The 26,476-nt window shown below is 41.0% G+C and overlaps 1 protein-coding gene and 1 non-coding gene across 6 annotated transcripts; both read right to left on the bottom strand.

Annotated features, from left to right (window-relative positions):
• Window positions 1-935: 935 nt before the first annotated feature.
• Window positions 936-24,980, bottom strand: HNRNPR (heterogeneous nuclear ribonucleoprotein R). 5 transcript variants are annotated; one of them, XM_036744475.1, is made up of 11 exons: window positions 24,758-24,946; window positions 21,734-21,902; window positions 19,297-19,415; window positions 18,745-18,852; window positions 15,253-15,366; window positions 14,128-14,304; window positions 12,221-12,356; window positions 8,576-8,790; window positions 5,363-5,512; window positions 2,413-2,534; window positions 936-2,266 (listed from the first exon to the last, which is right to left on the bottom strand). In XM_036744475.1, the coding sequence occupies exons 2-11, from the start codon at window positions 21,888-21,890 to the stop codon at window positions 1,654-1,656; spliced, it is 1,911 nt and encodes a 636-aa protein (XP_036600370.1). In that variant the 5' UTR covers window positions 21,891-21,902; window positions 24,758-24,946; the 3' UTR covers window positions 936-1,653. The 5 variants fall into 5 exon arrangements, with proteins under 5 accessions (XP_036600370.1, XP_036600371.1, XP_036600369.1 ...); XM_036744476.1 differs by having other exon boundaries at window positions 8,576-8,781; window positions 21,734-21,899; window positions 24,758-24,929; XM_036744474.1 differs by having other exon boundaries at window positions 21,734-21,899; window positions 24,758-24,929.
• Window positions 13,167-13,269, bottom strand: LOC118840526. Its single transcript, XR_005009712.1, has one exon. It is a non-coding gene; the product is annotated as a U6 spliceosomal RNA (small nuclear RNA).
• Window positions 24,981-26,476: the final 1,496 nt, after the last annotated feature.

The raw sequence follows: 26,476 nt of genomic DNA on the forward strand, positions 1-26,476 counted from the left end.
ACAGCAACAAAAAGCAAAAGGAAGATGTATGTAGCCATTTAAATTACTTTCACAATTTGTCCATATTTATAAACGAGCTTTAGAAATCTCTCAAGGTATAAGAGGGGAAGGCAATAATTGTAATTTGAATAGAGGTCCAAATAGCATTTTGTCTGGTGGGTTCTTGTAGTTTTTAAACTTAGATCCTTCTGCTCCTCTCTTGGAAAGCAAAATATTCTTCTGAAGACTAAAAGTCACAGCTCCAAAGGTTAAACAGGGAAAGAAGTGTCATGACATGGTGGCCAAAATAGTCCAAAAATAAAATAAAAAGGCTGTCAATCGAAAATTAAAACGATGTCTAAAAGAGGTCCATCGGTTGCCTTCTTAAAAGGCATTAAAATTCTGAGGCAAATTTACATATTGAAAGGAAAAGTCTATTTCTCCCCAAAACAGGTCTGATGACTAAATTAAATGCTAAATAATCAGTCACATTCACAAAAGCTGAAGCAGAACTTTGGTCGGCAATTGACCCCACGGCACTATTGATAACTGTCATCCCTGTCATCCAGCAAACAAGCACTTCAACCACAAATGATCCTTCAGAGCAAGAATGTGGGTCAGAAGGAATTGTAGGCCACTTCCCCAACTCCTTAATACTTGATAGAACTGCAAATTAATCCATGCCTGTGAAAATGTTCAAAAGCTACTTGAATCTAATTTTTAAAACAAAAGATAAAATTTCAAAAGGAGAAGTGATTGTGAGAACACCAATCAACTGAGTTCCATGTGGAATAATTCATAATTTGATCTAATCCTCAGGCTAATATCCACAATGCTACGGTGTTGGAATAGACAAATTTTGCAAGAATTTGATCACTCACATAGGCAGTTATACTTTGAAAACAGTATTCCTTGCAAGGATTACGAATGAAATAATGTTTTAGGACACAATTGAATTTGAAATAGGTAATGTTTTGAATAGATTTTTGAGTTTTATTGAAATCTTACATGAACAAGAAATTGGAAATACAATCACATCAAGGAACAAATTGCCACGGCTTTGACGTTGAAGCCAAACAAATTTTGTAGGGCAGATTTCAAAAAGGTGTGAAGTTATAACAATTTAAAAACACAGTTAACCTACTTCTAGGAATGCAAAACATACAATCATAGGTTATTTTCAATACAAGAAAACTGAAATTTGTTTGTTTTAATTTCTTAAAACTACTAAGACAAAGCACTAGCTCGTACTTTTATTTACAGCATACTCATACTCCTATGTAGTCTATCTCAAATCCAAAAAAAAAAAAAGAAAGAAAAAAGAAAAAGGAACTGTCCAAAAACCAGAGGTTCTGCAAAAATCATGATTTAACAGTATGCTCAGACTGCTTTGAAACTGCTAAGATGAAGCCTAAAACGATAAAAGCATTGTGATCCCCAGAATAAGGGAACTCTGCAAGCCCAATAATGTCCAAGAGCATTTATGAAAAGAGAAAAAAAGTAAAAATAAAAAGACTTGAGTATATACACAATAGTGATTCTTCAGCCCAATACAAATGGCAGCAAATTGCTACTGAAAGATGAAACAGTTAAGCCCAATTTTATTTTGAAGAATGTAGATCTATAGCCAATCAAATCTCGCCAATACCATTGCCAAGCCCTCACTTGTCTACTTCATTTCCACTGTTGCCCATAAGTATCCTGATAAAACTCCTGGTTGTCATTATTGTAGCCATAGTTACCGGAATAGTCGCCACCCTGCTGAAGCGGCTGCTGGGCGATGGGCTGGGAGCCCCAGTTCTGCTGGCTGTTGGTCTGACGGCGCTTGGAATCAGGCTGGTTGTACCCATCGGCCTTTCTCTTGCCTCCTACGTTGCCCCCACGGTTACCCCGAGCTCCACGTGAACCACGGCCTCTCTGCGGCTGTGCAGGGCCCCCTCTCCCGCCCCGAGCTCCTCTCGGCGGTCCCAAAGGTGCCCCCCTCTGTGAATAGCCAGCTCTACCTCGTGGAGGTGGTGCTCCTCGCCCCCGTGGTGGTGGCGGAGCACCGCGCCCACCCCTTCCTCCTCCTCTTCCTCTTACTGCATAGCCATCATCGTAGCCATAGTAGGGGTCTTCATAGCCTCCACGATAGTCATGATAGTCATAGCCATAGTAGTCATCGTAATAATCTTCATAGCCATAGTAATCTGGGGGGTAGCCATAACCGCCTCTTCCCCCACCGCGCCCTCGGCCTCTCAGAGGAGGTGGCATACGAGGTGGGGGATGGTAGTAGTAATCTTCATACCTAGTGAGGAGAGAACACTCATTAGTTTGTTCTGGAAGGCTCTTGGTGACTTCTGTTCTACTGAATCACTATCCCGGGCCAAAGGACAAGGGTCTAAAACTTTGAATGCTAAGACCCAACTACAAAACACAGTACAGCAGACTCACGCGGTGCTTCTGGAGGCCTGTCTTGCAGCCTGGCGTTCTTTTCTCTTCTTGTCTGGAGGCTTGGCTAACACTATCTCAATTTCTTCCCCTTCTATTTCTTTCCCATTCATCTCATCCATGGCCTGCACAAAAATGAAAAAATACTGTCAAATTTACTTTTAAAGAAATTTAAACACTACAAGTCATCCAATCAAATTCTCAAGGATTAATGTGATGCCTGCTTCATATTAGGTGAACAATTTTTTGTTTCGGTTCACACACAGGTAAGTAAAAGTAGAAAGCAAACCTAGTTGTCTTTGGTAGTAAGCTCTGGAGAAGGTAACTGCCTTCTGATCCATTCTTCTGTTACATAAATTTTTATTCAAATTTTTCTACAAAATGTATATGCAACAATTTTTCCTATAAAGTTCACTGTACATATTAAGGCCATTTCCTAAAGGCCTAGCTAACACTATGGTATTCTTTAAAGCATTTCCTTTGTCTACATTAAAGCCAGGTCAACCCTAAGGAAAATCACCTCTGGTTTAACCTGCACTACTTCCAAGTTATTTAAATGACCTGTCAAAATTCAAAAGGCACTCATCTTACAATCACTGCCCCATCTGATAGATAGTACAAGTTATTTATCGTCACCCCACTTTACAAATTAGAAGCTCAGAAAGGGCTGAGGACCTGCCCAACAATCAACGTCTCATTGTCACAAACGAGATTTGAACCAAAGCCCAGGGCTCCTATTTACTTACCCTGCTTGCTGTTTCATGAAATAGAATGAAGGCATTCCAAGAGCTTGCTGGGTCATACAAAGATGTAGTATTTAATGTATGGTTCTAATTCACTTTTATTTTGAATAAAGATGAATTGAACCACATCAATGGCCTACTGACTCAAATTCTTGATGAAGTAAGTAGAAAACTTCCCTTAATACAAACCTGGGACGTACTATAAATGTCCACTGGGGAACCTGGAAAACCACCTAAATAAATGCCCAGATTAAGAAAAACTGCCCAGAAAATGGGGCTGCTGATTATAGCAGCCCATCTAGTGTACTTTGAATGGTTATACTCTAGGTTGCCTTTGGTATAAAGAATCTTTAAGAGGCAGACTCTTTTTGAAGGCCAGAGCAAGGAAGTTAAGACTCTCCCCATATAACATCTGTCAAATTTCTAAGACATCCTTACTTCTGGAGTGCTTAGGGCTCAAGTCTACACAAGATACAAAATCTGTGCACACATGTTCTGGGGACAGCATAAACAAACTGACAGAGTGATCAGGAGGCCAATTTTACCTCAAGTTCCTCTTCTTCTAAAGACCCTCCCACCACTTCTTATGGATAACAACTAGAAAGCAAGCCAGTCTCCTCAATGCTGAGTTAAACATATGTAAAGGTACTTATTTGTTCCAAGGGAGCAGACACATGCGTGCGCACACACATACACGCACACACACGCACACAAGACCTTCAAGTGAATTCTGACCAGGGCGAGCAGGCTGATGGAGAACATGGAAATTTGGAAGTGATATAGTCTCCCTCGTTGGACCATAGCTTCCAAGGAGCCCTTCTGTACAACCTAATATAGCAAATCTTACAGAGGTGTAGGCTAGAAATGAATAATTCCAAAATTAAAAGTTTGAAATAGCCAGCTGCTGGATTCCCCTGGCAACAGGAAAAGCTCACTATCTAACAGGAGTAAAATGTAAAGAAACAACTGTTTTAATGAGCACCAAGGCCAAGTACACTACTGTTATGGTCACCATTTTAATTCAGAAAACTGAACCTCTAGTTTCTTAATCATACAAGGACATCTTTTGATACTGGCTTTTCTATGTGAATGTTCTGAGGTGAGGGACATAAAGTTAGTGATGCATGTTCAAAAAGAAAGCTGCAGAACAAGCCAATTCTGTACTTAATTTGTGGGAATACAACTACATTTGTTGATATTTTTAGTCACAGACTCAAAATTTTTTCTTCCACTTCTCACTGAGGATTCTAAGCTAGCTAAGTTTCACCCTGGACCATTCTCCCCAAGAGTCAAGTACTAAGAAATCAGCAAGCCCCACTTCTATACTACTTAACAACTGTGATAAACAATGTTTAAAAAAAAAAACCAACAGAGAAAATAAGTTGAAGAACAATAGAAGGAAAGACAAAGAACATCTCGGCACACAATGCTTCACTGACAATAAAATACAAATTATCTAAACTGAGAATTCTACGTTATTTCTATAGAAAGTCAAGAACAAGGAATACCTACCTTAATTAACCTTGTTAAATGGTTCCATGAAAACATGATCTTATATGAAACCATGTTCCAGGATCCAGTCAGCTCCATAGAAGCAATGTTGACGCACACAAAGTAAGTAAGCAATAGTACAACATTGAGGAGACTGACGTTCAGGATGTTAATTCTACTGGAGCTCAAGCACTAACGGTTCGGGTCATCAATGAATGACCACTCAGTCTATACTTGCAGCTGAACCATTAAGGCAGGTTTCCCAATGTTACAATGGGCTCTGATTTATGACGTATTAACAACAGTGTAAACCATCAGTCCAGGAAATATTATGCAGGTTAGAGCTGTAGAGTGACTGCTTTCTTTTTTTTACCCACAAAATGTTGAAGGCAGCAAACCACATGTTACTTGATATACTTACAACAGTGCTGAATTAGAGCTTCACAGTCCACTGGGACCAATTTTATAGATGATGAAACAAGACTCCAGAAGATGGCTTGCCTAAGATCACACAGTAAGTTACTAAGAGTCAAGGGTTAAAAATTGGAGCTTCCATGAGTCCTTTGAGCTACATTTTACAAAGCATCGAAAAACTGAACTTCCAAAGTTCAACAAATAAACCGAAATGCCATGAAACATCACTCCTCTGAAATGAGCTTCCTTAAAACTTCAAAGATCCCTTTCAAAACATATTAGGACACTAAACTTTGCATTTCTACCTTAACTGCTGCTCCCCGGTCTTCAAAGTGAACAAATGCATAATCTTTTAGCTTCTTCACCCTTTCTAGTTTTCCAAATTCGGAAAAGGATTTCTCCAAAATTTCCTCTGTCACTGTGGTGGCCAAGTTTCTCACAAATAAAACTTTCACCTATTGAAAGAAAAGTGTGCATGATTATATACACGACAAACATTTCATGAAACCTACTTTGAAAACATATAGGAATGCAAAGGATATTTATTCCTCTATAAAACACAAGTTTTACACTTTTGCAACATGATTGTGGAAAGCCACCAAGAAAGGGGCAACGATCCTACAGTTTGTTTTCAGGTACGTAATTGGCTGTTGTCCTCTTCTCCCAGCTCTACTTCCTATCCTTTACTTCAAGTGTATAACTTACAAATAAAGTCCAAGACACTAGCCCAACTGGTGGAATGGAAAAAGCAAGCTAGATTTTTCCTTTCCAGGCTAGAAAAAGATTGGATTATCAGAGTGAATGAAGATATGTGGGAAAGCATTGCTTAAGGGTAAAAAAGAAAAATCTCATCCTCCAATCCACCTCTAACCACACTTCCCTATGCGCTTTTTTGCATTCAACAATTATTTATAATGTTTAGGACTGGACTTTGTAACAAGCCAACAGTCACTGGATAGCTACTGCAAAGCTGGCAGAATAATAAAGAACTAAAAAGGCTGTTAAGGATTCTTTAGTCCAAGGAACAGCAGAGTGTGGTGACTAGGAGGAATCCCTCTTCAGTCTCTTGCTACCTATGCAGCCCTGTACAAGACTCTCTGGGTTTCAGTTTCCTTATCTGCAATATGAAAGGTCTGGGGTCAATGATCTCTAAGATCCCTGGAAGCTCTAAATTTATGATTCTATGGCCCTGTCTCCTTCCACTCTGTTTACAGATGAGGAAACTGAGACCCTGAGGGGTTACTGGACTTACATATGATCATGTGGGTAGTTATAGTAAAACCAGGGAGTAGGCTTCCAAATTTGGCAAAGAAAGTCAAAATCTGCTTTAAATTGTATGTGGACATTTTTTTAAAATGTCATAAAGTTCCATATATGCCAATTCACAGCACAACTCCCTCCCCTCATATGAATAAAGTGGCTTAGAAACTCCCATTTATGTCTGTGTTTGAAGAGGAAACAGTTTGACACCTTTCAAGGAAGGGCTCTTTGACTGGAAATTTCAGCAAGGAATCTGGAAGGAGGGAAAAGAGGCATGCCAGACACATATGGCCAACTAAGTTCTCTGGATGTTAGAGAAAAAGATAAGTCAGTGCTGCAAGGCACCTCTAGGGTTTAAGTCATGAGTTTGTGTATGTGAAAACACTAGGGAGTTTCTCAGCGTAAAAAGAAATTCTGAGTATACTTAGGTTTGGGAAATATATTAGCCAAAGATAAATAACAGCTAAAGTTGAACTAAGATAGCAGTAATATGGATATTTACACTTCTTTGGCTCAAGTGCTCACTTACATGCTTCTGTGGTATGTATACTTAGCCTTAATGAATGTTCCAGGGCTCATTAATGCAGAGAACGAACTGGAAGTCCAGAAAGATTAAGTCATTTGCCTCGGGGATATAAAGTGAGTTAGTGCCTAAGAATGCAGGTCTCCTGACTCTGAGTTCAGAGTTCTTTCACAGACACCAAGCCACCCTAGTAGAGCACAGGAAAGATCAGACCTAGCTGGTCATGGTCCTCAGGAACTCTCCCAGGTCTATGCTACATGCTACATACCCAGTGCACTCCTACCTCCATCTCTACCCCATAGGCCCCTGGAGTAGAATTACTTGACTCAAGCAATTCCTCTGGAGAAGAGGCCAGCCATCCCCACCAAATGCTACCCACGAGCTCGAAAGTCAGCCTAGCTGAAGCAGCAAGGCACTCTGAGAAAGAGATGGGAAGCAACATGTGTCAGGTAAGTCAAACCACCACCCTCTTGACCACAATCACCCCTCGGACCCCAGGAGACTGACTGCTCAGGACCCAGAACCCAAGAGCCTTAGGGACAGCAGTATTTATGGTTAGTGATCAAAGTCACCATCCTAGGAAGCAAGCCCAATGGACATGCAACTAGAGTTACAGCTACTAAAGACCAAGAAAATAAAGTTCTCATGACTAAAATTCTTGGCACTGTCAAAGGGATCACCATAAAAAAACTGACAGGATTTTATCATTGGAAATAACATTAAATGAGAGGCATTGCCATCTGCTTTGCTGCTGTACCCTAAGGACACGCAGCTAAAACTTTCTATATGTGTTGTGTCCCATTAGAATGTGGGCTCCTGGAAAGCAGAGACTGGCTTACTCTTCTATCTGGATCCTCAGTGTTTTGCACTAAATAAATGCCTTTTTCATTCATTCAAGATGGGGAATTGTTCTTGAGGAGCCAAGAGAGTAAGGCTGGAGACAAGGTTTCCCAAAACCCAGAGTGACCTCAGATGTAACTTATTTTGAGGGAATGATGGCTCCCAAAGAGAAAACACCCACCATCTCTTAAACCCTCAATATCCTATTAGGACCATCCTTGTCCTGGCCTTAGCACATCCTAGGACTCACACTTGGAATGACTTAATCCCAAGGTCTAGGCACCACATGCCAGGATACCACCATTCACGCTGGTGAGAGCTGGTGGGGCTGCATGCATGGGAAGTAGGAGGAAACAAGCAGCTTCTATACATAGGTCTTGACGGGCAAATCCAACCTTACTCAATAGCAATGCTCTCCATCTTCATCTTTTTTCAAGGTGATCACTGTCCTAAAGAGCACAGGAATCAGAACTGGAATGGACTTTACAAGTCTTCTCAGGCCCCTTTTACAGATAAGGGGAGCAAAACAAAAACAAAAAAAAAACACCTCAAGTGCAAAGGCCCAGCCCAAGGCCTGGGAAAGCATTCACTACCCTGTCCTCAGAGGACTTAGGCCAACAGAAAATGAGCTCAGCATACATTGCCAACGTGGTTCTTTCTTGGCTTCCTCAACCTCTCTGTATAAGGCAGGCCCAGAATCTCAGCTCCCCCTCTACTGACAGTCACAGGAATAGCCAAGCTTGTAGCCTCCAAGGGAGTTCATTTAGGGTTAAGGCACTGCTGTGGGTAATCGGCTAGTAAGAACTAAGCCCTCACTGGTGTTCCTGGTACAACTATGCAGGCATTCTATGGTCTGCGGAATTCAACCATAATCAATACAAATTTTTACGTTTACCTTGGCCATCACCTCCGGATCTGGTTCTTCCACAGGGTCGGCCCACTCCACGGTCACAACATTGCCCCAGACTTTGACTTTCCCACTCATAAGCCTGCGTCGGGCTTGTGCTGCAGACTTGTGGTCTTCATACTCAAGGAAGCAGAACCCCCGATTCTTCTTTTTGTCATCGGGTTGATGATAGAGAATAACGTCCACCAAACCCTCTGTTAAACCAACATCCAGAGAGATGAGCCAAAAGCATCCACCACACAGCTAGGGAGCTGACCTATGCTCTAAATCCACTTGCCCATGACCAAAAAAGAAAAATCAGCCTGAAGTACTCTGCTAATTACTGATTAAGTAACTAAGCTCTTGATCCAAGGTCATAACCTGAACGTAGTCCTAAAATCAAAGCCAACAGATTCCACTAAAGGTCAGGACTGATTCTGTATTCAACAGTATCATTAACACACCATGTACCATTTAAAGCCTTACACTTTGACAAAAAAGTCATTTCTTGACATTCCAAGCTAGAAACATAGAAATCACACAATTGTCCTCTGTTCTTTATTGTCTACAATGTGGAGTCAGCTAAGTTAAGTCTTCCTTCTCCACAATGTCTCTTTAGTTTGCCCTTTTCTCTCTGCCTACCCTTATCATTTTCTGCCTCAACTGCTTACTGAACTACACTGCCTTTCCTCCAGCAGTCCTGCCCTCCTTCCATCTGCGCAGACGATTGCTGATAAAGTAGCTCTCTGTCACTGCTCCTCAAAGTCCTCTTTTGGATGCCTTTTCAACCAGGAAGTCCCACATGTCACATCTTACCATTAACAACAAAAAGAAACAGGAAAATGTTAACAGAAAAGAATTACCCCAAAATAAGTCTTCCAACTCACATAAGAATACAGAAAGAGGGACTGAATTACCACGCACAGCTTGGAAACATGGGACTAAAACTGAAATAATCCAAAACATTTAATATGATCAAAGACTGTATACAACATGGCAGGCAGAGACCAGTCAAAAATCATTGGAGAGGCACAAAGCCATAAAAGGAATAAACAATCCTAAAGAGAAAGGGCTACACCCTAAGTCCAACAGATAATACTACTAATTGAAGAGGTAATAAGCGTGCTTAAGAGATCAAGATATGGGGAATCTTGAAATGCTAATGCCATACACCAGAGAACTTAACCAACCCAAACATGCTGCTGAAAATTGACAACACTTCATTCGTTGCCTCTTGACGGTCACCTCTATAGCAACTATTAAAATTCCAAACTATTCATTATATTTAAGGGCACAGTCCATCAACAGATGTCTCAGAGAATTCACTCTGACCAATGATAAAGTTCATAATAGAAACATTTTAACACCATAAAATTTACATCACTATTTAGGCCTACTTTGGCCCCTGCACCTAGATAAGAAAAAGCTGTCAAAGTGCATGACACATGCCTCAGGTAAGGAAGGAGCAGAGGTACTCAGGAGACAGTCCCCTACTATACACAGCCTAACAGTCTTAGATCCTAAAAGTCATCCAAGGCAAAAGCACTACAAAAGTCTAACCAGTAGACCTCACTTCACCAGTCAGATTACCATGAAGACAGCACTTGGCCCTCCCCAGAGGGGAAGGCTATGCTCTAGATGACATTCCACAGCTCTAAACCAAGCCAATCAATTCTAATCAACACAATAACCAACCACAATTCTAAAGGACTCACGAGGAAATATGTTATCCACCGCCATCCAAACAGAGATCTAGGAGATAGCATGCGGCATAAAGTGTGTTTTTCCTTTCCTTTCTTTTAAAGGGGAAGGGAATGGGTAGAGGGAGCAGCAACATGGCTAACGTGGGAATGTTTTTCTTGACTGTCCCATATTTGTAACAGATTTTGTTTTCCTTGCCTTCTCAATGGGAGGGGGAGAGGGAAGTAAGGGAGAGAATTTGGAACTAAAAATAAAATAAAACTGAATTAAAAAAATAAACTGTGAAGCCACGTCTCCACACAAAGATCTGGGAATTGAAAGGAACGATGAGGTGAGGGTGAAGATGTGGGCATGAAAATGTATTGTCTTCCTACTGTTTCGAGTACTTCTGTTTTACCTAGAGGAGCCATAAAAGCTCTTGGAAGGCTAGGAACTTAATTTCTACCACCAAATTCCTTTATAGGAAGAAGAATTCCAATACCTCCTATACAGTAATGAGCCAGGCCATGCATTAAAAAATACCTGGCTCCAAGAAAATACAAGCAATTTGCACAGACTAAGTACTAAGTGAGCAGCAGGAATCCATTTGGTTAGGAAATGTTATTGAAGCAAGGATGAGGTTCCAACAAACATCACCCTAGATCTTGAAAACAAAAAGCAAAATGACCATGATCATGGCAAGCTGTCACTTAATTTTGTGCGTTTTCTAAGACAAAAAGGAAAAATAATTCACTCTCATGTTGTCATCCTGGAATGTAAACTCCTTAAAAGTAGGGCCTGTTTCACTGGTGTCTTTCTATCCCCAGCACAGCATTTGGCACATTTTAGGTGCTTAATAAAGGCTTACTGATAGACTGCAAATTGCTCCAAAAATGAAGAGAGAAATAGAGTATTTAGCTTGTTAGTCGTTCTTATTTTGAATACATATAAGAGCATTTATTGGGCATTGTGCTGGCCTAAATGACTGTTCAAATATATAAAGTATCCCTCTTCAAAGGATAGATGATAAACAGCTGTTCTAATTCTGAAAGAAAAACAGAAGAAAAACTCTGGCTGAGTTGCAGCACCCATAATACAGGTGAGCCATTGAAAAAATCATCCAGTCTGGGCTATTTTTACTAGGTTACCAAAGAATGTGGAATCTTCCTCCCTAAAGATCCTTAAAATCTGTTGAACATGACAGACATAGTCTTGCTGAGATTCAAGAGATGAACTAGGTTAATTACTCATGTGTTCCAGTATCTTAAAAACACAGCAAAGACACATGGAATTATGTGTTCGTTGTATTTTTAAATGTAATTGGGGCAGGAAAGGCACAGTCAATCCAATCCACTCCCACAATAGAGCTTCCCTGGCATAAGGTTCCAGGCTTTAATTCACTCAGGGAGAGGTCATCTCCTATCAGGTCAAAGGATACCTGGCCTCAAAGCATCTAACATTGAGAGGCTCCATTTCTCCAGATTTTGGTTAACGTTAGTCCTCCTGTCTTGATCTGCAGTAAATCCATCATATGGAGCCAAGTTGAGTTTTACTAAATAGTGTCTCCACATCATAGCGACTCACTAACGTGAACAAATGAGGCTCCCAATGTTCATTAATACCAAACTGAAGCCAAATCAGTCAAAAGCTAAGCAGAAAAAAAGGAATAGTTTAAAAAGCAGAGGAAGGAGAAGGAAAACAAGACCTTTCACTTTATATAGAGCCCTGACTTCAAAAGATTAAGGCACATTAAACTTCCAACTGGCCTGAACCAGATTAAAATATAATTGGCAAATGTTTAACTATTTAAATAAATAAAAATATAACACAACATAGATAATGTTAACTTGTGGTTTTCTAAGTCAACATGTAGCTGGACTGAGTCTGACACCACTGGGAGTCTAAGGTGGCCTTTGACACTAAGATGATAACTCTGATTCCCCCAAACTCATTTATAAACACTACTTTTTTTACCTGTGACTTTGCTGAATTCTTCCAATATGTTTTCCTTGGTTTTATTCTTTGGAATCGATCCAACAAACAGCCTGTTGTTTGCCACCGAGATGCACACTCCAAGGTGTTTACCAGGACGGATTTCATAGCTGTCACACTGCAAGGAAGAAAAAACCCAAATACACCCCACAACCACCCCACACTCAGGATACTGGATTTTAATTCTAAAGTATTTAATAACTCTATAAAATCAGGCAATTCCTTGCATCAGCAGTTCTCAAACTTTTTGGTCTCAGGACCCCTTTACATTCTTCATATTATCAAGAACTCTAAAGCACTTTTGTTTTTGTGGATTACATCTATTGATATTTACCATACTAGGAATTAAAATGCCAATATTGTTATTATAAAAATAGTTCTGACCTCCCAGACTTCTGAGAGGGCCCCCACCCCACCACCCCCGGACCACACTTGGAGAACTGCTGACTTCAGTCATTAGAGCAAAGTTATTCCTTATATCCTGTAAATGCTTGTCATGCTATTATTATTTTTTAAAAACTCAATGCTTTCAACCCCCAATTCCATTTGGTTTTGTCACTTTCCTCCTTTTGTTTCTAAATCAACTTACTCAAAATTAAAGAGGGGAGGGAGTTGCCCCATTTAAACAAAATTGAGCCTACTTCAAAATTTTCCTCATTTCAGACAAGTCAACTGAGTTGAATTATTCAAGAGACTTAAAATAAAACCAAGGACAGTTTGCCCCCAAACGAATTCAAGAATATGGAAAGTATGGTGATGATACATAATGAAAAAACTTTCTTAAAAAAATAATTCAACATTTCTGTCATTTTATTTTAATACTGAACCAAACACACTACAACTAGAAACACAGCGGCATATGATATGCAATACCTGCACACAAATTTGTGGGTCTGAAGTTTAACAAATCATAATATTAAAAAATTTTTAAAATATCAAATGCTTCACAAATTTGCACGTCGACCTTGTAGGGAGGCCATGCTAATCTTTTTTGATTTTAATTTGAATCTATGTGCTACCAAAGTGAGCACACTACTCAAGATTTTTACAAGCTTTCAATACCCACATTTCAATTTCCTGAGGTTATGGACAGCAGGGGGTGAAAGCGTGTAAGAGGAGAGAAGGGAGCAGAAGGGAGAAGAAAGGGAATGACTCTGAGCTACCAACCTCTAGGAAGGGAGGCATTAACACTAAAGAAGGAACCTGGAGCCCCTCAGTGAGTCAGCTAACTGTAAGGGAGAAAAGGAGCAAAATGGTGAAGACGTCTACACCTCACCCTGGAAGCCTAAGGCCTCTGACTCCACGTAGCACCATGAGAAGGCAGTGACAAGACATTATTTCCCAACTGGAGGACACGCTGAACTCAAACGGTTTTACCACTGACTCATTTACTGTTATTTGTAAGGGAGCGCAAGGGAACAGACAGAAGAAGGTACATAGAAGACAGACAGAACAAATATGGCCAAGGGTACTTGGGCCCCAAGACAAAAAGGTAACAAGAAGAAACAAAGGAGGGCCAAGGATATTCCTAAGAGCGAGGAACCTGAAGCTATCTCTTGTTATAGGAGTAGAACTTAATAGACACAAGAGACGAAAGGGGTAAAACACTGTTTAAAGCAAAGCCCTCGTTTCCAAGAAGACTTTGGCCAGAAAACACAGAGCAGAGCTGAGGACCTCTTCTTGTTCTCAGTGCAGACAGGCAAAAGCCAAAATGGAGATTTAACTCCTGAAACCAAGAGGTCTCAAGTACATCCTCCCACCCCCAAAAAGGTCACCCACTAAAGCCTTCAATCCAGAATAAGCAGGAATTAGTGATCATCAGATCATCTGAACTGTTTCCAAAGGATCTTTGAACTGTGAAGCTTGGCCGCTATGGCCCCTTTACATACCAGCTTGACAGCTTCCTGTGCAGCATCCTTTCCACAGAAGGTGATGAATGCATACCCTCTATTCTGACCAGACAGAGGATCCATCATAAGGCGTAAGTCCCAAATGGGACCAGCCTTTTCAAACAGTGGTACCAACTCATCTTCATATAAATCTCTTGGTATCTTACCTACAAAAACCTGAAGGAATTTTTAAAATATGGTTCATTAAAATCCAACTTAAATATATGAATCCACAACCATACTGTAAATGAAAATCTCTCTTCTTAAAAAAAAAAAAGACAAACCATACATACAGTTAACTGGCGTGACTAGGGGGATAGGATAACCTTTTAACTATAACACAAACCTTTGCTTTAACTCTTGATAAAAATCTTTCCAATGTTTATTAGCACCTTAACAGTGTGCTAGACATAATTTTTCCTTTAATGATTAAATACCTCAGGGAAATAAATAATAACAATTATAAGCCGCTTTAAAGGTTATAAATTGATTTTGTGCAAGTATTAGTTTTTACGTCATTTTACAGGTGAGAAAACAAATCATGATAAGATAAGTGATTTGCCTACAGTCAAATAGCTAATAAATGTCAGAACTAGAATTCAAACCCAGGTCTTCTGACTCCAAGGCTTTTTTGTACTATGTATGCCATCCTGTTTTCATTATACCACAGTGAAGTGACTTACCCAAAATGACACAACTACTAATTGTGGCACAGCCAGGTTTCAAACCCAGACTCTGCCTCCCAAGACCACATTATATTCCAATGGACCATGCTGCTTCCCTTTGGAGCCATACAGAACTGCTGCTAAGTGGAGAAAGGAGATTTCCCCACTCAGTTCCTAGCAAAGTGCTGTGAGAGTCTTCCCAAGTTCAACAACAAGGTCCAGAATCTATAACTTTGATTTAGAGTGTGGGGTTTTAGGTCATGAATTTAGAAACTCATTCAGACTCTTTTTGTGTTGCTAAGGCTTTTTGATTTACTCTGGTTTTTCATGCTTATATACTTCCTAAGAGCAAAATTAAAATGAATAAAAAATCAAACTCAAGTGATATTTGCAAAAACATGAAATTAATTCACTTATCTTATTACAGAAAAGATTCCAAGCAGAAAGCTATCTAACTCACCTCTGTCCCAATGCCAGGTTGTACACCAGAGTACACGCTATCTGGAGGAGGACCACCATATTTTCTCTGTCCTGTGGTTACATCTAGTGTGTAACCAGTCCTCTCCAGCAAAGCCTAGAAAGGATTGCACAGCTCATTAAAACTGAAGGGATATTGCACAAAAAAACTAATTTTTCAGTATATTAGTCTTCATCAACCTTCACCCTAAAACACTTTATAAAGACAGACTTTTTAAGGGTCCTATTAAATCTGGCTACAGTTTACTGGGAAACAGAGATGACCACCATTCCGGAATGGTACAGAGGGGATTTTCTTTTTTTCCACTGTTTAAATATTATTTTATTTATTTTTCCAATTACATATGAAGACAATTTTTAACATTCATTTTTTAAATAAGATTTTAAGTTCCAAATTTTTCTCCCTCCCTCCTTCCCCTCCCCTAAGACTGTAAGCAATTTGATATAGGTTACCTATGTGCAATCATGTACAACGTATTTCCATATCAGTCATGTTGTGAAAGAATAAACAGAATAAAAGAAAAACTACAAGAAAATAAAGTGAAAATAGTATGCTTCAATCTGCATTCAGACTCCATCAGTTTTCCCTCTGGATGTAGATTCTCCGTCATGAGTCTTTTGGAATTGTCTTGGATCATTGTATTAATGACAAGAGCTAAGTCAATCATGATTGATCACTGTACAACGTTGCTATTACCGTGTACAATGTTCTCCTGGTTCTGCTCACTTCACTCAGCATCAGTTCATCTAAGTCTTCCCAAGGTTTTCTGAAATCTGCCTGCTCATCATTTCTTATTAGCACAAGAGTATTCCATTACATTCACACACCATAGCTTGTTCAGCCATTCCCCAATTGATGGCCATGCCTAAAAGGCATTTTCTACTTAAGATGGGGGAGGTCCACCTAAATGCCTGCTAGAGGCCTCCCAACTCTGTTACCAATAGCTGTCCCAATTTATTTATTGTTATTCCTCAACACAAATTCTCTGTTCCAATCGGTCTTTAGTATCCACAAGCCCTTGTTCATTCCCATCTTTGTTTCTGCCCATTTGAAACGTCCCCCTCTCCACCCTACCCTTAAAAAAGTTCCATTTCCTTTTTCCAGTTTTAGTCTTCGCTTATCTCATTCTTCCTGTACTGCTAATTAGTACCACAATCTAGCCCTGATCTATCTGGTATCAAGCTCTAGTTTTACCTAAGCCAGGAATTCAGTAAGGACAGTCAATAGGCTTCCCTCACAGCCCTCAATTTGGTTAAATCCATATGAATAAACACTCAACTGACCCTTCTAAGCTGACAGGAATTTGGGCCTGGGCACATTGAGCCAGTCAGTCCTTAACTTCTACAAAACTGAGTGTTTCATGCAGTTGGTTGTAGAGGAGCCAACAATGAATCACTGCCTCAAGACATATGAGTACAATTCCCAGTTGGGACACTTATTCCCTTGGGAAAAATCACTCAACCTCTATGTATCAGTTTCCTCACCGATAAAATGAGGATGATATTTTGCTAGCTTTACCTCATAAAGTTGTCAAAAGAGTGTCTTATAAACTTTTTAACACTATCCAAATGTAAATTAAGCTATAATCTCTGGTCTCTCTAGCGCATGAAACATGCTTAAGTGACACAAAATAGTAGCAGCCAACATGCCATCACTCAGCAAAGGCTTCACAGAGAATGAAAGCCTGGGATGGTTATATATAGTTTATATTAATTCATTAAACAGAGATTCTATTTAAGGATCACAAACATCTCAGAATTAGAAGGCACCTTAGAGAGCTTCTATTACAACCCCTTCATTTGAAAGTGAAACCAAAGCCAGAAAGAAGGTGATCTGACCAAGACCACAGAACTTGTGAGCACCAGGGCTGGTGGCTTTAGCCTAGCTTTTATAAGTGGAGCCATCATCTCTGAATAGATTCCTAAAGTCGGTTCTTTGGAGGTCCTACTCACCTTCCCACTTTCAACCCAGAGTTTAGTTTTGTTTTTTAAATAGTGTCAAGAGTTCTTAATGAGGAAGCAAATCATTTAGGACAAACAATACAGGCCTATCTACTGCAAAGGCTAAAAAATTTGTTTTTGAAATATACTGCCTAGAAGAGAATTATAAGATTTAGAGCTAGAAGTAACCTTAGAGATCACCTAGTCCAGGACACTGAGCCCCAGAAGTTAAGCGACTTGTCCAAGGTCACAAAGACAATAGCAGAACCATGATTCCAGCCTTGGTCTTGAATCTAAATTCCCTACTCTTTCTACTATACCATATTTTAACCTAATTTTAACCTATAAAGAAGGGAAATGGGTGGTATTATTCCATTTCCCAATGATAAAACTGAGGCAGAGATAAGTACTAAGACTCAAAAAAAAAAAAAGTTATTGAAAGAAACTAGAACCCAAGCTTCCTAATTCCAAATTCAATGCTGTTCCTACTTCTCTACAAAAATTCAACCTCCTATAAACAAAGTACAATATAAGACATATTTCTTCCAGGCTTCTTTAAAGTTCTGTTATTCCAGTAAAGTGGTTGGCCTCTGTTTCCTGTTCACAAATGTAAGGTAAATGGCCAATCAAGAAAACTGGGTTAGCCTAAAGGTCTATTCACCAATTAGCCCTAACCTTATGTTTCACTTTTCAGGGCCTCTTTTTAATCAAAAAAGTACATGGAAAGTCAACAGGAAGAGTGACTGGAGAACTTCCTTACTGAGAAAGATACATGGAGAAAATCCAAAGAAACAGAAACACAAATTCTTTGAGAAAGGCCCTACTCAAATTCAGGTATAATGTTGGTGATGATGACAATATCTGACATTTGCAGAGTGCTCTCCACAACCACCAGGAGGCCAACAGGCAGGCCTAACAGTGGCAATACAGAATGCTAAACTTGAACTTCAGAGAAGACTAGGGTCTAAGCCAGTCTCAGATACTTCCTAGCTGTAATAATACCTGCACTCTTTATCTCACAGGGCTATTGGGAGAATTACATGATATATGTAAAAGTGTCTGGCTATATAAATATCAGATTATGATTTATTAATACTACCATCCTTCACAACAGGCAGATGTGGACACTGAGGCTTAGCATGATTAAGCCAAGGGACCTTTCTAGCATGCTGTGCTAGAACACACACAATACATTATCTCACCTCTTTCTCATTACTCTGTGAAGTAGGTACCGCAGGCAATACCTGAATTTTGAAAATGAGCTAACTGAAGCCCAGGGAGGTTCAGCCGGAGACCAGAGACCACAAGAGTCTGAAGCAGAATTTGTCTCTTCCTGACTCCAAATCTAGAGTCCTTCCCACTCAATTAACTCTCAACAATGGGGAGAGGGAGAAACAGTTAAACACAAAACCTTACTTTTTATGAAGAATTTCCTTAATTTAAAAAAAAAATTGCTAGGGGTATAAAAACACCATTCTGGAAAACATAACACTAATTAATCTCATTAATTCTCACAAGGTGAAGTTTGCTTTACCTTAATCTTTGCTTCATCAGGTCCCTTTGTTGATTCTTGTACCTTGCTCCCTTGTTTCTCCCTTTGCCTGTAGGTCTTCATAACTCCACATAAAAAAGCACTTTTGTTCTACAAAAGAAAAACCATTTGGAGTTGCCAGAAGAAGCAGTTGTACCAACAAATGATTCCATATCTCCAGATATTTAAACATCAGGGGGAACCAAACCAGCCTTTCTGGACTTTTAGTTTTTCCTAGCCTTTATCATCTGCTGTTCTTAACTTATCCCTCCTACCTTAATATGTCCCCCCCAAGGTAATGCAGAGTCTAAAACAATATTACAGACAGTCAGCTCCCTGTATAACTAGTAACATCTCCTGAGGACATCAACCATGTAAAATGAATGGCCAACAAGCTTCTATTTTCAATGTGGCTTTGAGATTTAACTTTCAGCAGTACATCAAGTTCAGGTTTACAAAAGCACCTGGAGCCCAGCATACCACTGTAACTAAAGACAACCAGCAAACTCCACTTTAGTTCACTCACTCAGCACTTCTTCTGACTCCTGATCTTACCTGTACATGAGACAGGTCACTTTCCTTAAACTGTTGGAGCACAGAGAGGGCGCCTTCTTCATTAAATTCTCTGAGAGCATCAATTGCTCTTTCATCAAGATCGACATAAGCTACCAACCCTAAAAATTCAAATTGAAAAACGGTAATGTTATTGTTCAAAAAGCTAGAGGGGACACAAATTGATGAGCCTGTCTTATTATTAACTTTTAATCATGAATAGTTACATTCAATTCTATCACTAATTATCTTATTCTTAACTACATACAAACACTGAAAGGACATGAAAATGTAAACACTTAAAAAAATAAAATACTTTTACTATGAAACTGAATTCGTTCCCCACGTCCCCCGCCCCTACCCCTGCCAAAAAACACATAAATACCCAAACCCTACACCCCCACCAAAAGAATGAACATTTGAGTTTCAAATGCCCTGGAAGGAGTTAAATCTGCTGTACACATTGTGCAACAAACTGAGGCTTGAAATTATCGATAAATTCTGGTCCACATTTCTAAGTAGTACATAAATATTACTATGTTCCCCAAGGATCTATCTGCTCCAAACTATGGACTTAGGGAGTTTTGCAATCTTCATTCAAGTGTAGAGTCACCCAACCAACTGGTGGGAGAAAAGCCACCTATTACTAAGCAACTCCAGCCCCAAAGAGTAGCAAAGGCTTTCTCCTTCTTAGGGCCAGAGAGATCAAAAATTGTTTGAGTGTGTAGACAAACGCTGCAGTCAAATGTGGAAAGATACAATATCACTCTTCTGTAAGTTTTATAAAATTAACATTTGTAGATGCAGCATGGGAAAAAGTGCAGAGGGCCACATTTTAGCAGCCTCTTATTTTCTTCTTGAATATGAGATGTGTTGAGATTTAAGGGATGCTGTGGCAATCAGAACATGAAATGTCAACAAAGACATTTTTCAAATGAACTAAAATTAATGTTATGGCCACAGACCTACTAGAAACTGTATTTTTGAAAAAATTCTTCCCAGTAGTCTAAACATGAACTGTTAAATAGTATATAAAGCATCTACTAAGGAATAAAATACAGCTCTTTTAACTTAATCTGAATTTATTATAACAATTGTTATACATGAGCCTGTGAAGTAAACTGTTAGGAAATGGAAACAGTACTTTTAAAGTGACTCCACATTAGCAAAGCCCACCAAACAAAATTTCGTTTTATACTGAAATAAAAAATTTAATAAATGTAGTGCCACCTGCAGTTACTGATATAAGAAAATTAAATGCATTGTCATAATTTATTTAAATGTCCCCAAATGAGCATGTCTAAGTAAGTTTGGAGCTCCTTACATGAAAAACTCCACAGCACCACCCAAACACCATAGTCCCAGAGGCCCATCAGGCCTTTCTTTCCCTGTCCAACCATGCCTATGCCCAAAGCATGAGCTTCGCCATCCTTATAACCAAGACTCTCCAAGAGGGCATCTTTAAGCAGATCACTGCCTGTTCCCAATGGCAGAAATGCACAAAAAGCTCCCTAGGACTGATTTCCAAATGGATACCTTACCCAGGAGACATTTAAGGAAATCATTTTTAATCTTTAACATTTATCTCCTTTTTTTTTAAAAAAAAAAAAAAGGACAAAAAGTTATTTTACAACTTACAGTACTTAAGAAAGATTTATAATACAATTCAGTTCTCTTTCTCAGAAGCTGACTGAAGATCACCAAACATTCTAAAGAGGAAGGTTTCCATCCATTTATGTAATCAAAGGGGGAGGATATATTATTTATGAACAAGATTCCCTAAGGGTAAACATTTCTCTCCCACTTTAAAACCTGAAACCACTTACAACCAAACCTTATTTAAGATATACAGATTTTCCTAAGCACTTAGCCCTGGGACTTCTGGATAAAAAACAGCCAACTATTGCAAACCAAACACTTCCATGAGATGCTGAGAGATGTGGATTACTGTCCAATGAAAACTGGACAGGCCACAAAACTCACATAATATGACATTTATTATAGTTTCAGGCAATAATACATCCTAACTATTCCTCACTATGCCACCTAGTTCAGAGCTAAACTGATTTAAGAGTCACATTAAGAAGCTAAAAGGAGAAAAGTAAAAGCAAAATGATGATTGATTTGGATTGAGAAAAAATGTAAAATTTAGTATGCTGGAATACACATTTTTCTTGTGATAAATCTAAGACAAATTGATGTACTGGGTCTGAAGCAACTAAGACTGCATATTCAACCCTAAGAAGGCTTCAAAATCATGAAATAAGAGTCAGTGTCAAAGTCAAACCCAATTTGCCTTCAGTGACAGGAAAGTCACACATTCAGCTCTACACGGACAGATCAGAAACAGTAGTATTATTTAACCTTAAAAAGCTATACAATTCAAAGTGGTTTGCCCTCACTTTCATAACCGGTCAGAAACAAGAAATGCATATTATACCTGTCTGAAATATTTCATCAAGTCTCTCTGCCACCTTCTGTGGGAGGCCTGCCTCTATCAGTGTCTTGTAGTGCTCTGTGTGAGTTACACTGGAAGTGTCCATTGGTTCTTCCTCTTCTTTTAACTGTACCGCATTACCATTCACCTGATTAGCCATTTTATTATGCTGCTGGAAAAAATTCAGGAGCTATATTACATTAAGCCAGAAATAACTAGTTTGCAGGACAATGAATGATTTATCTAAACTAACTTGTATACATGCTGCTAATACTTTATCAAAATCATATTAATGCGTTTTCGTGAGGTAACTGACCTAAATTTGCAATAAAATCATCCTGGAAAACAATGGAAAATGTACATGGAAGCAGCAAGGTTTTAAGGCACTTCATGTACACCATGGTGGTCAGAGGTCTCAAACTTTCTGATAAGAGGGAAAGTATCTGATTAGCAAAGCAGCTGTTATGTCCTGGTGATCATGTCATCAAAAAGAAACACTTTCTTTGATGAACAAGTCACCACTATAAAGGTCTAAAAAGCTCTGTAGCTCCCATTCTTACATAAACTCAATTATATCTTGTTTTTAAACAAACCAAACACTCAAGGTTTGAGAATTTTCAAAGATCCCTGGCTCTCTGCCATGTCATGCTTCCATTCCAATACAGGTGTGACAGAAGTGTAGCCCTGATCAGCATGCTGGTGGCATCTGGGGGTGGTTTTCCATCCTGCACTCACTAAGATCACATTAAGATCACTAACAAAATTAATTTTCCTCTTCCCATCTATAAATTTATGATAAAAAATTTAATTCATATTTAAAATGAGCTATTTGCAGAGGTTACTTTTTTAAAAAGGAAACCCAAGTCTACAATATATTGAATTTTCCATATCAATCAATTTGGTAAGGCTGCAAAAATACACATTCAAGCTAGCTTCTTTCCAAGAGTTCCAATCAATGGTGCCTAATTAAGGGTGAACTTAGGTCAGATTTCTCAGTTAACCAGTCAGCAATCATTCTGTATATTCCACCATTCACATACTACTAAAATAGACCAACTACCTGGGGAAGAGTTTAAATGGAGAGCTCTACAAGACCCACATAGATGAAAAGGTACCTGCCTCACAAAAGCAGTAAGAGTTAAAGGTGCATTTGTCTGTGGTGAAATGACAACTTGATGAAGATAATATGCAGCAGAAGAAAGACATTGCAACATATACTGAAATAAAGGATATGAAGGTGGATACCAAGAATAAGCCTGGCTTTTGAAGAAAACTCAAGATACCTCAGCTATCAAGAAAATACAAGTCTCCCAAAAAGCTCTTCCTTAGCCACGCTACTAGAGATCCTACCAGACATTATGGGAAAGCACCAGGAGCAATTGTCCCACTTGAAACGACTTAATTTCTTTCAAAGGCCACGGAAGTTCAGTTGAAGATAATGTGAGAAGATAGAACAGACCAGAGTTGGGGAGAAAAAGGGAGAAAGGAGGAAATGAGGAAATACAGCATAGACGGAGTACTCTGAAAGAGCTAAAGCTGTCTTACGGTCAAAGAACACTATTAAAGATTTGATTGTCCGGTGATATGTACAGGTGGCGTACAGACAGACGAGTACTTTGCTGTTGAACTCTTTTATTGACATGGGTAAGTGTTTTTTTATGCAGGCCTCAAAACACTATCTAATGAACTAGCTAAAAGCTAACACACTCAAGACTACACAGAATTGTGCTCAACTGTTTAACACGAAAAATGGGCATATGCACATTATTAAATCAAACCATACTCCTACGCATCCTAGACTCCCCATTCTCCTGAATTTTCATATCCCTTGCCACCCCACCCCCAAGTACAGCTAGGAATTCTTCAAAATTCCAAAGTTATACACAACATCGCAAGACCTTCGCAGCAAAGCAACATTTTGCAGTCACAGAATGGAAGCAAACTCTTAACAGATGTGAACATTTCTGTTAAGAAATATCATTATCAAAGTATGGGTAAAGCATAAGACAGGTTGCCTATTAAGCACAAGATGGAAAAAAAAAGTCATGAATACTATTAGTACCAGATGTACTCAGCATGCCTCAAATAAGGAGATACTGAAGGGGGGAGGGAAGGAAAGGGGGAGGGGAGGAAAAGAAGGAAAGGGGGAGGGGGTGTCTTTACTTCAAAAAAAGTTCAATAAAACTTTACAAAAAAATGCAGCTTTACAAAACAGGTCTTGGGGAATCCAAAAGAAAAACCTCCCTCTCCTTCAAGACCAAGGCTTAGGAACTAATCCTATTATGTTAATTGACAAACTACCACCCAGCCAGACCAAACTTCTGGATTTAGTAAACACACTCAAGTGAGTTTTTGTTGTGGGGGGGTGGTTTTTCTTTTGGGAGAGGGAGCACGAAAGCCATTTAAATTAGGGGGGATAAATTAGCTACCCCCAACATGTCCCAGATTGTTTTTAAATGTTCACGTGAACGATCCAGGGCTGCAGGCCAAAGGCCAGCAGCGGGAGGGGGCCTGACCTGGGCACCACGTGAGGGGGTACTTACTCTCACTCCCCGGACCACCACCACCACCACCACCTCCTCTCAGCCTGCTGGAGATGGATGGCAGGCGGGAGGGATGGCGCCGGCCTCACGTGAGGGGGGGGGGGTTGGGGGGCGCGTTGGGGGAGGGGGGACTCCCGTTTCCCCGAGGCCCAGACGGCGAGGCCAGGTTGGGCCCCCGCCCCCCCCCCACCTCCCGGCGCTCATGGCTGGGCCTTCCTCGTAGGCGGGAAAGGCGCGGCCCGCGGGCTGGAGCGGAGGGTGCTGCGGGGGCGGAAGGCGCCCGGCCGACCGACCTAGGCCCGAAGCCCCGCGCCGGCCCAGAACCGTCCCCCCTTCTCCCTTTGCTTCCTTCCCTCTCCCCTCCTCCCCCGCTCGCACCGGCCCGCCCGGCGGCCCCCTCCAGAGAGGGGACGTGGCGCGGGGCCCCGACCGGGCCGAATCGGGGCGGCCGGCCCCTCCCCCCACGGGCGGGCGCGAGACTCACCAGGGCAAAGCGGGCGCCGGCGATGGGGGCCCGTGAGAACGAGCGCGAGGCTCTTTGAAAACGACTAGAAATGGCGCGCGCGCCACCCCCTTTCTGTCTCCCCCCGCCTTTCCCCCCCCCAGGGCCGCCGCCTCCGCCGCCTCCTCCGCCTCCTCCTCCTCATGGAACGGGCGGCGAGATCCCGGCAGCACGCGGGGTTTCCCGGAACTGCTTCCAGGGACTCGGCTCTCCGAGAGAGCCAATCAGCACTGGGAGAGGCCCGAGCGGCGGCTGCGGCGACCTATAGCAACGGGACTCTGAGCTGGGGACGACTAGCCGGGACGAACGGAGGGCCAATGAGCGGAGGCTTCCGCTGAGCCAATAGGGAAGCTCAGCGGCTTCGGACTAGGAGCCGGGGGCGGAGGGAGGCACACAAAGGGTGCGCTTAGGCCGGCTCTAGCCTAGTGGTTTGCTCGGTGCTGAGGTGGTCTAATTGAGGGCCGGGGTTCCAGGTGAGCGCTGGGGAAGTGAGTGGCGTGACCTCCCTGCAACTTGCCTCACCCGCCGGGACGCGACCGACGTCCCTGACCGCCCCCATCCCACTTTGGTCCGACCTCAGGCCCGGCTGGCCCCGAGGCCAGACCTGCCAGACGCTCGGACGGCGCTTGATGTATTTGTGACCGCTTCAACAAACGTTGGCGGAAAGGGGCCTAGCCCGTTTCAGACCTCGGATCTGTAGTTTCCAGTGTGATAATTGGAGCCCTCTGACTTGTCACTCACCATCGGGCTATTTCTGTCTACATTCATGAAGTGTCCCGTGTGCCTGGGCAAGTGCTGAAGGAGCAGAGACCAAGGCAGCCGTAGGCCCTGCCCCCACACTTGGAGAGTCACCGAAGATCCACAAGTGTGCAGTAAGCAGACATTAAGCACCTACTATGTACCAGGCACTGCTAAGCACTGGCAAAAAGAGTCCCAGCTCTCAAGGAGCTCCCACTCTTAATTGGGCAGATAACGTGCAAAAAATTACAAAGAAGTTGTAGACCCAGTAAATTGGAGATAATCAACAAAGGAAAGGCAGTGGCATTAAAGAGGATCTGATCAAAAAACAGTACAGTCAATGGTGTGTTAAGGACTATTAGTTCTGGGCGTTGGGACCAAGAGTGAAAACTGACAGCCCCCAACTTTTGAAGACCTTGCAGCCTACTTTGAGGATACAATATACACGAGGGTAGAAGAGTCGATGTTTATTAATTGCCATGTGCCAGGCCTTGCCAGCTGGGCACTGGGTATCATGAAAAAGGTGAAAAACTCACTTAGTCCCTTACTTCTCAGAGCAAAAAATAGGATGTGAACAGAATTAAATACCTGTTGAAGGAACAATTAAATGCCAGGCCCTGAAGCTGAACGCTATGAGAAATGAAAGATGAAAACTGGTACAATCTGTTATGTCTTCAAGGAGTGTACTGAAAATATGCTGATAAGTATTCATTCAAAAAACATGTAGTGATCACAGTGTGAAGAGCCCTAGGAAAGGATGGGGAGATGCCAAGTGTAGATAAGACAGTCTCTGCCCTCCTGGCGCTCAGTAAGGTAGGTGAGGGTAAAACTCCAACACAAAATAACTATAAAACAGAGTTGGGAGTCCATTGAGGAGTAGTATGGTTAAGTGAATAGGCTTTTCAACAATCTGGCTAGCAGCTGTTGTGGGAGTGAAAGACCAACAGAAGCCCAACAACAAGA

This window comes from Trichosurus vulpecula, chromosome 2, assembly GCF_011100635.1.
Source record: "Trichosurus vulpecula isolate mTriVul1 chromosome 2, mTriVul1.pri, whole genome shotgun sequence".
NCBI lineage: Eukaryota > Metazoa > Chordata > Mammalia > Diprotodontia > Phalangeridae > Trichosurus > Trichosurus vulpecula.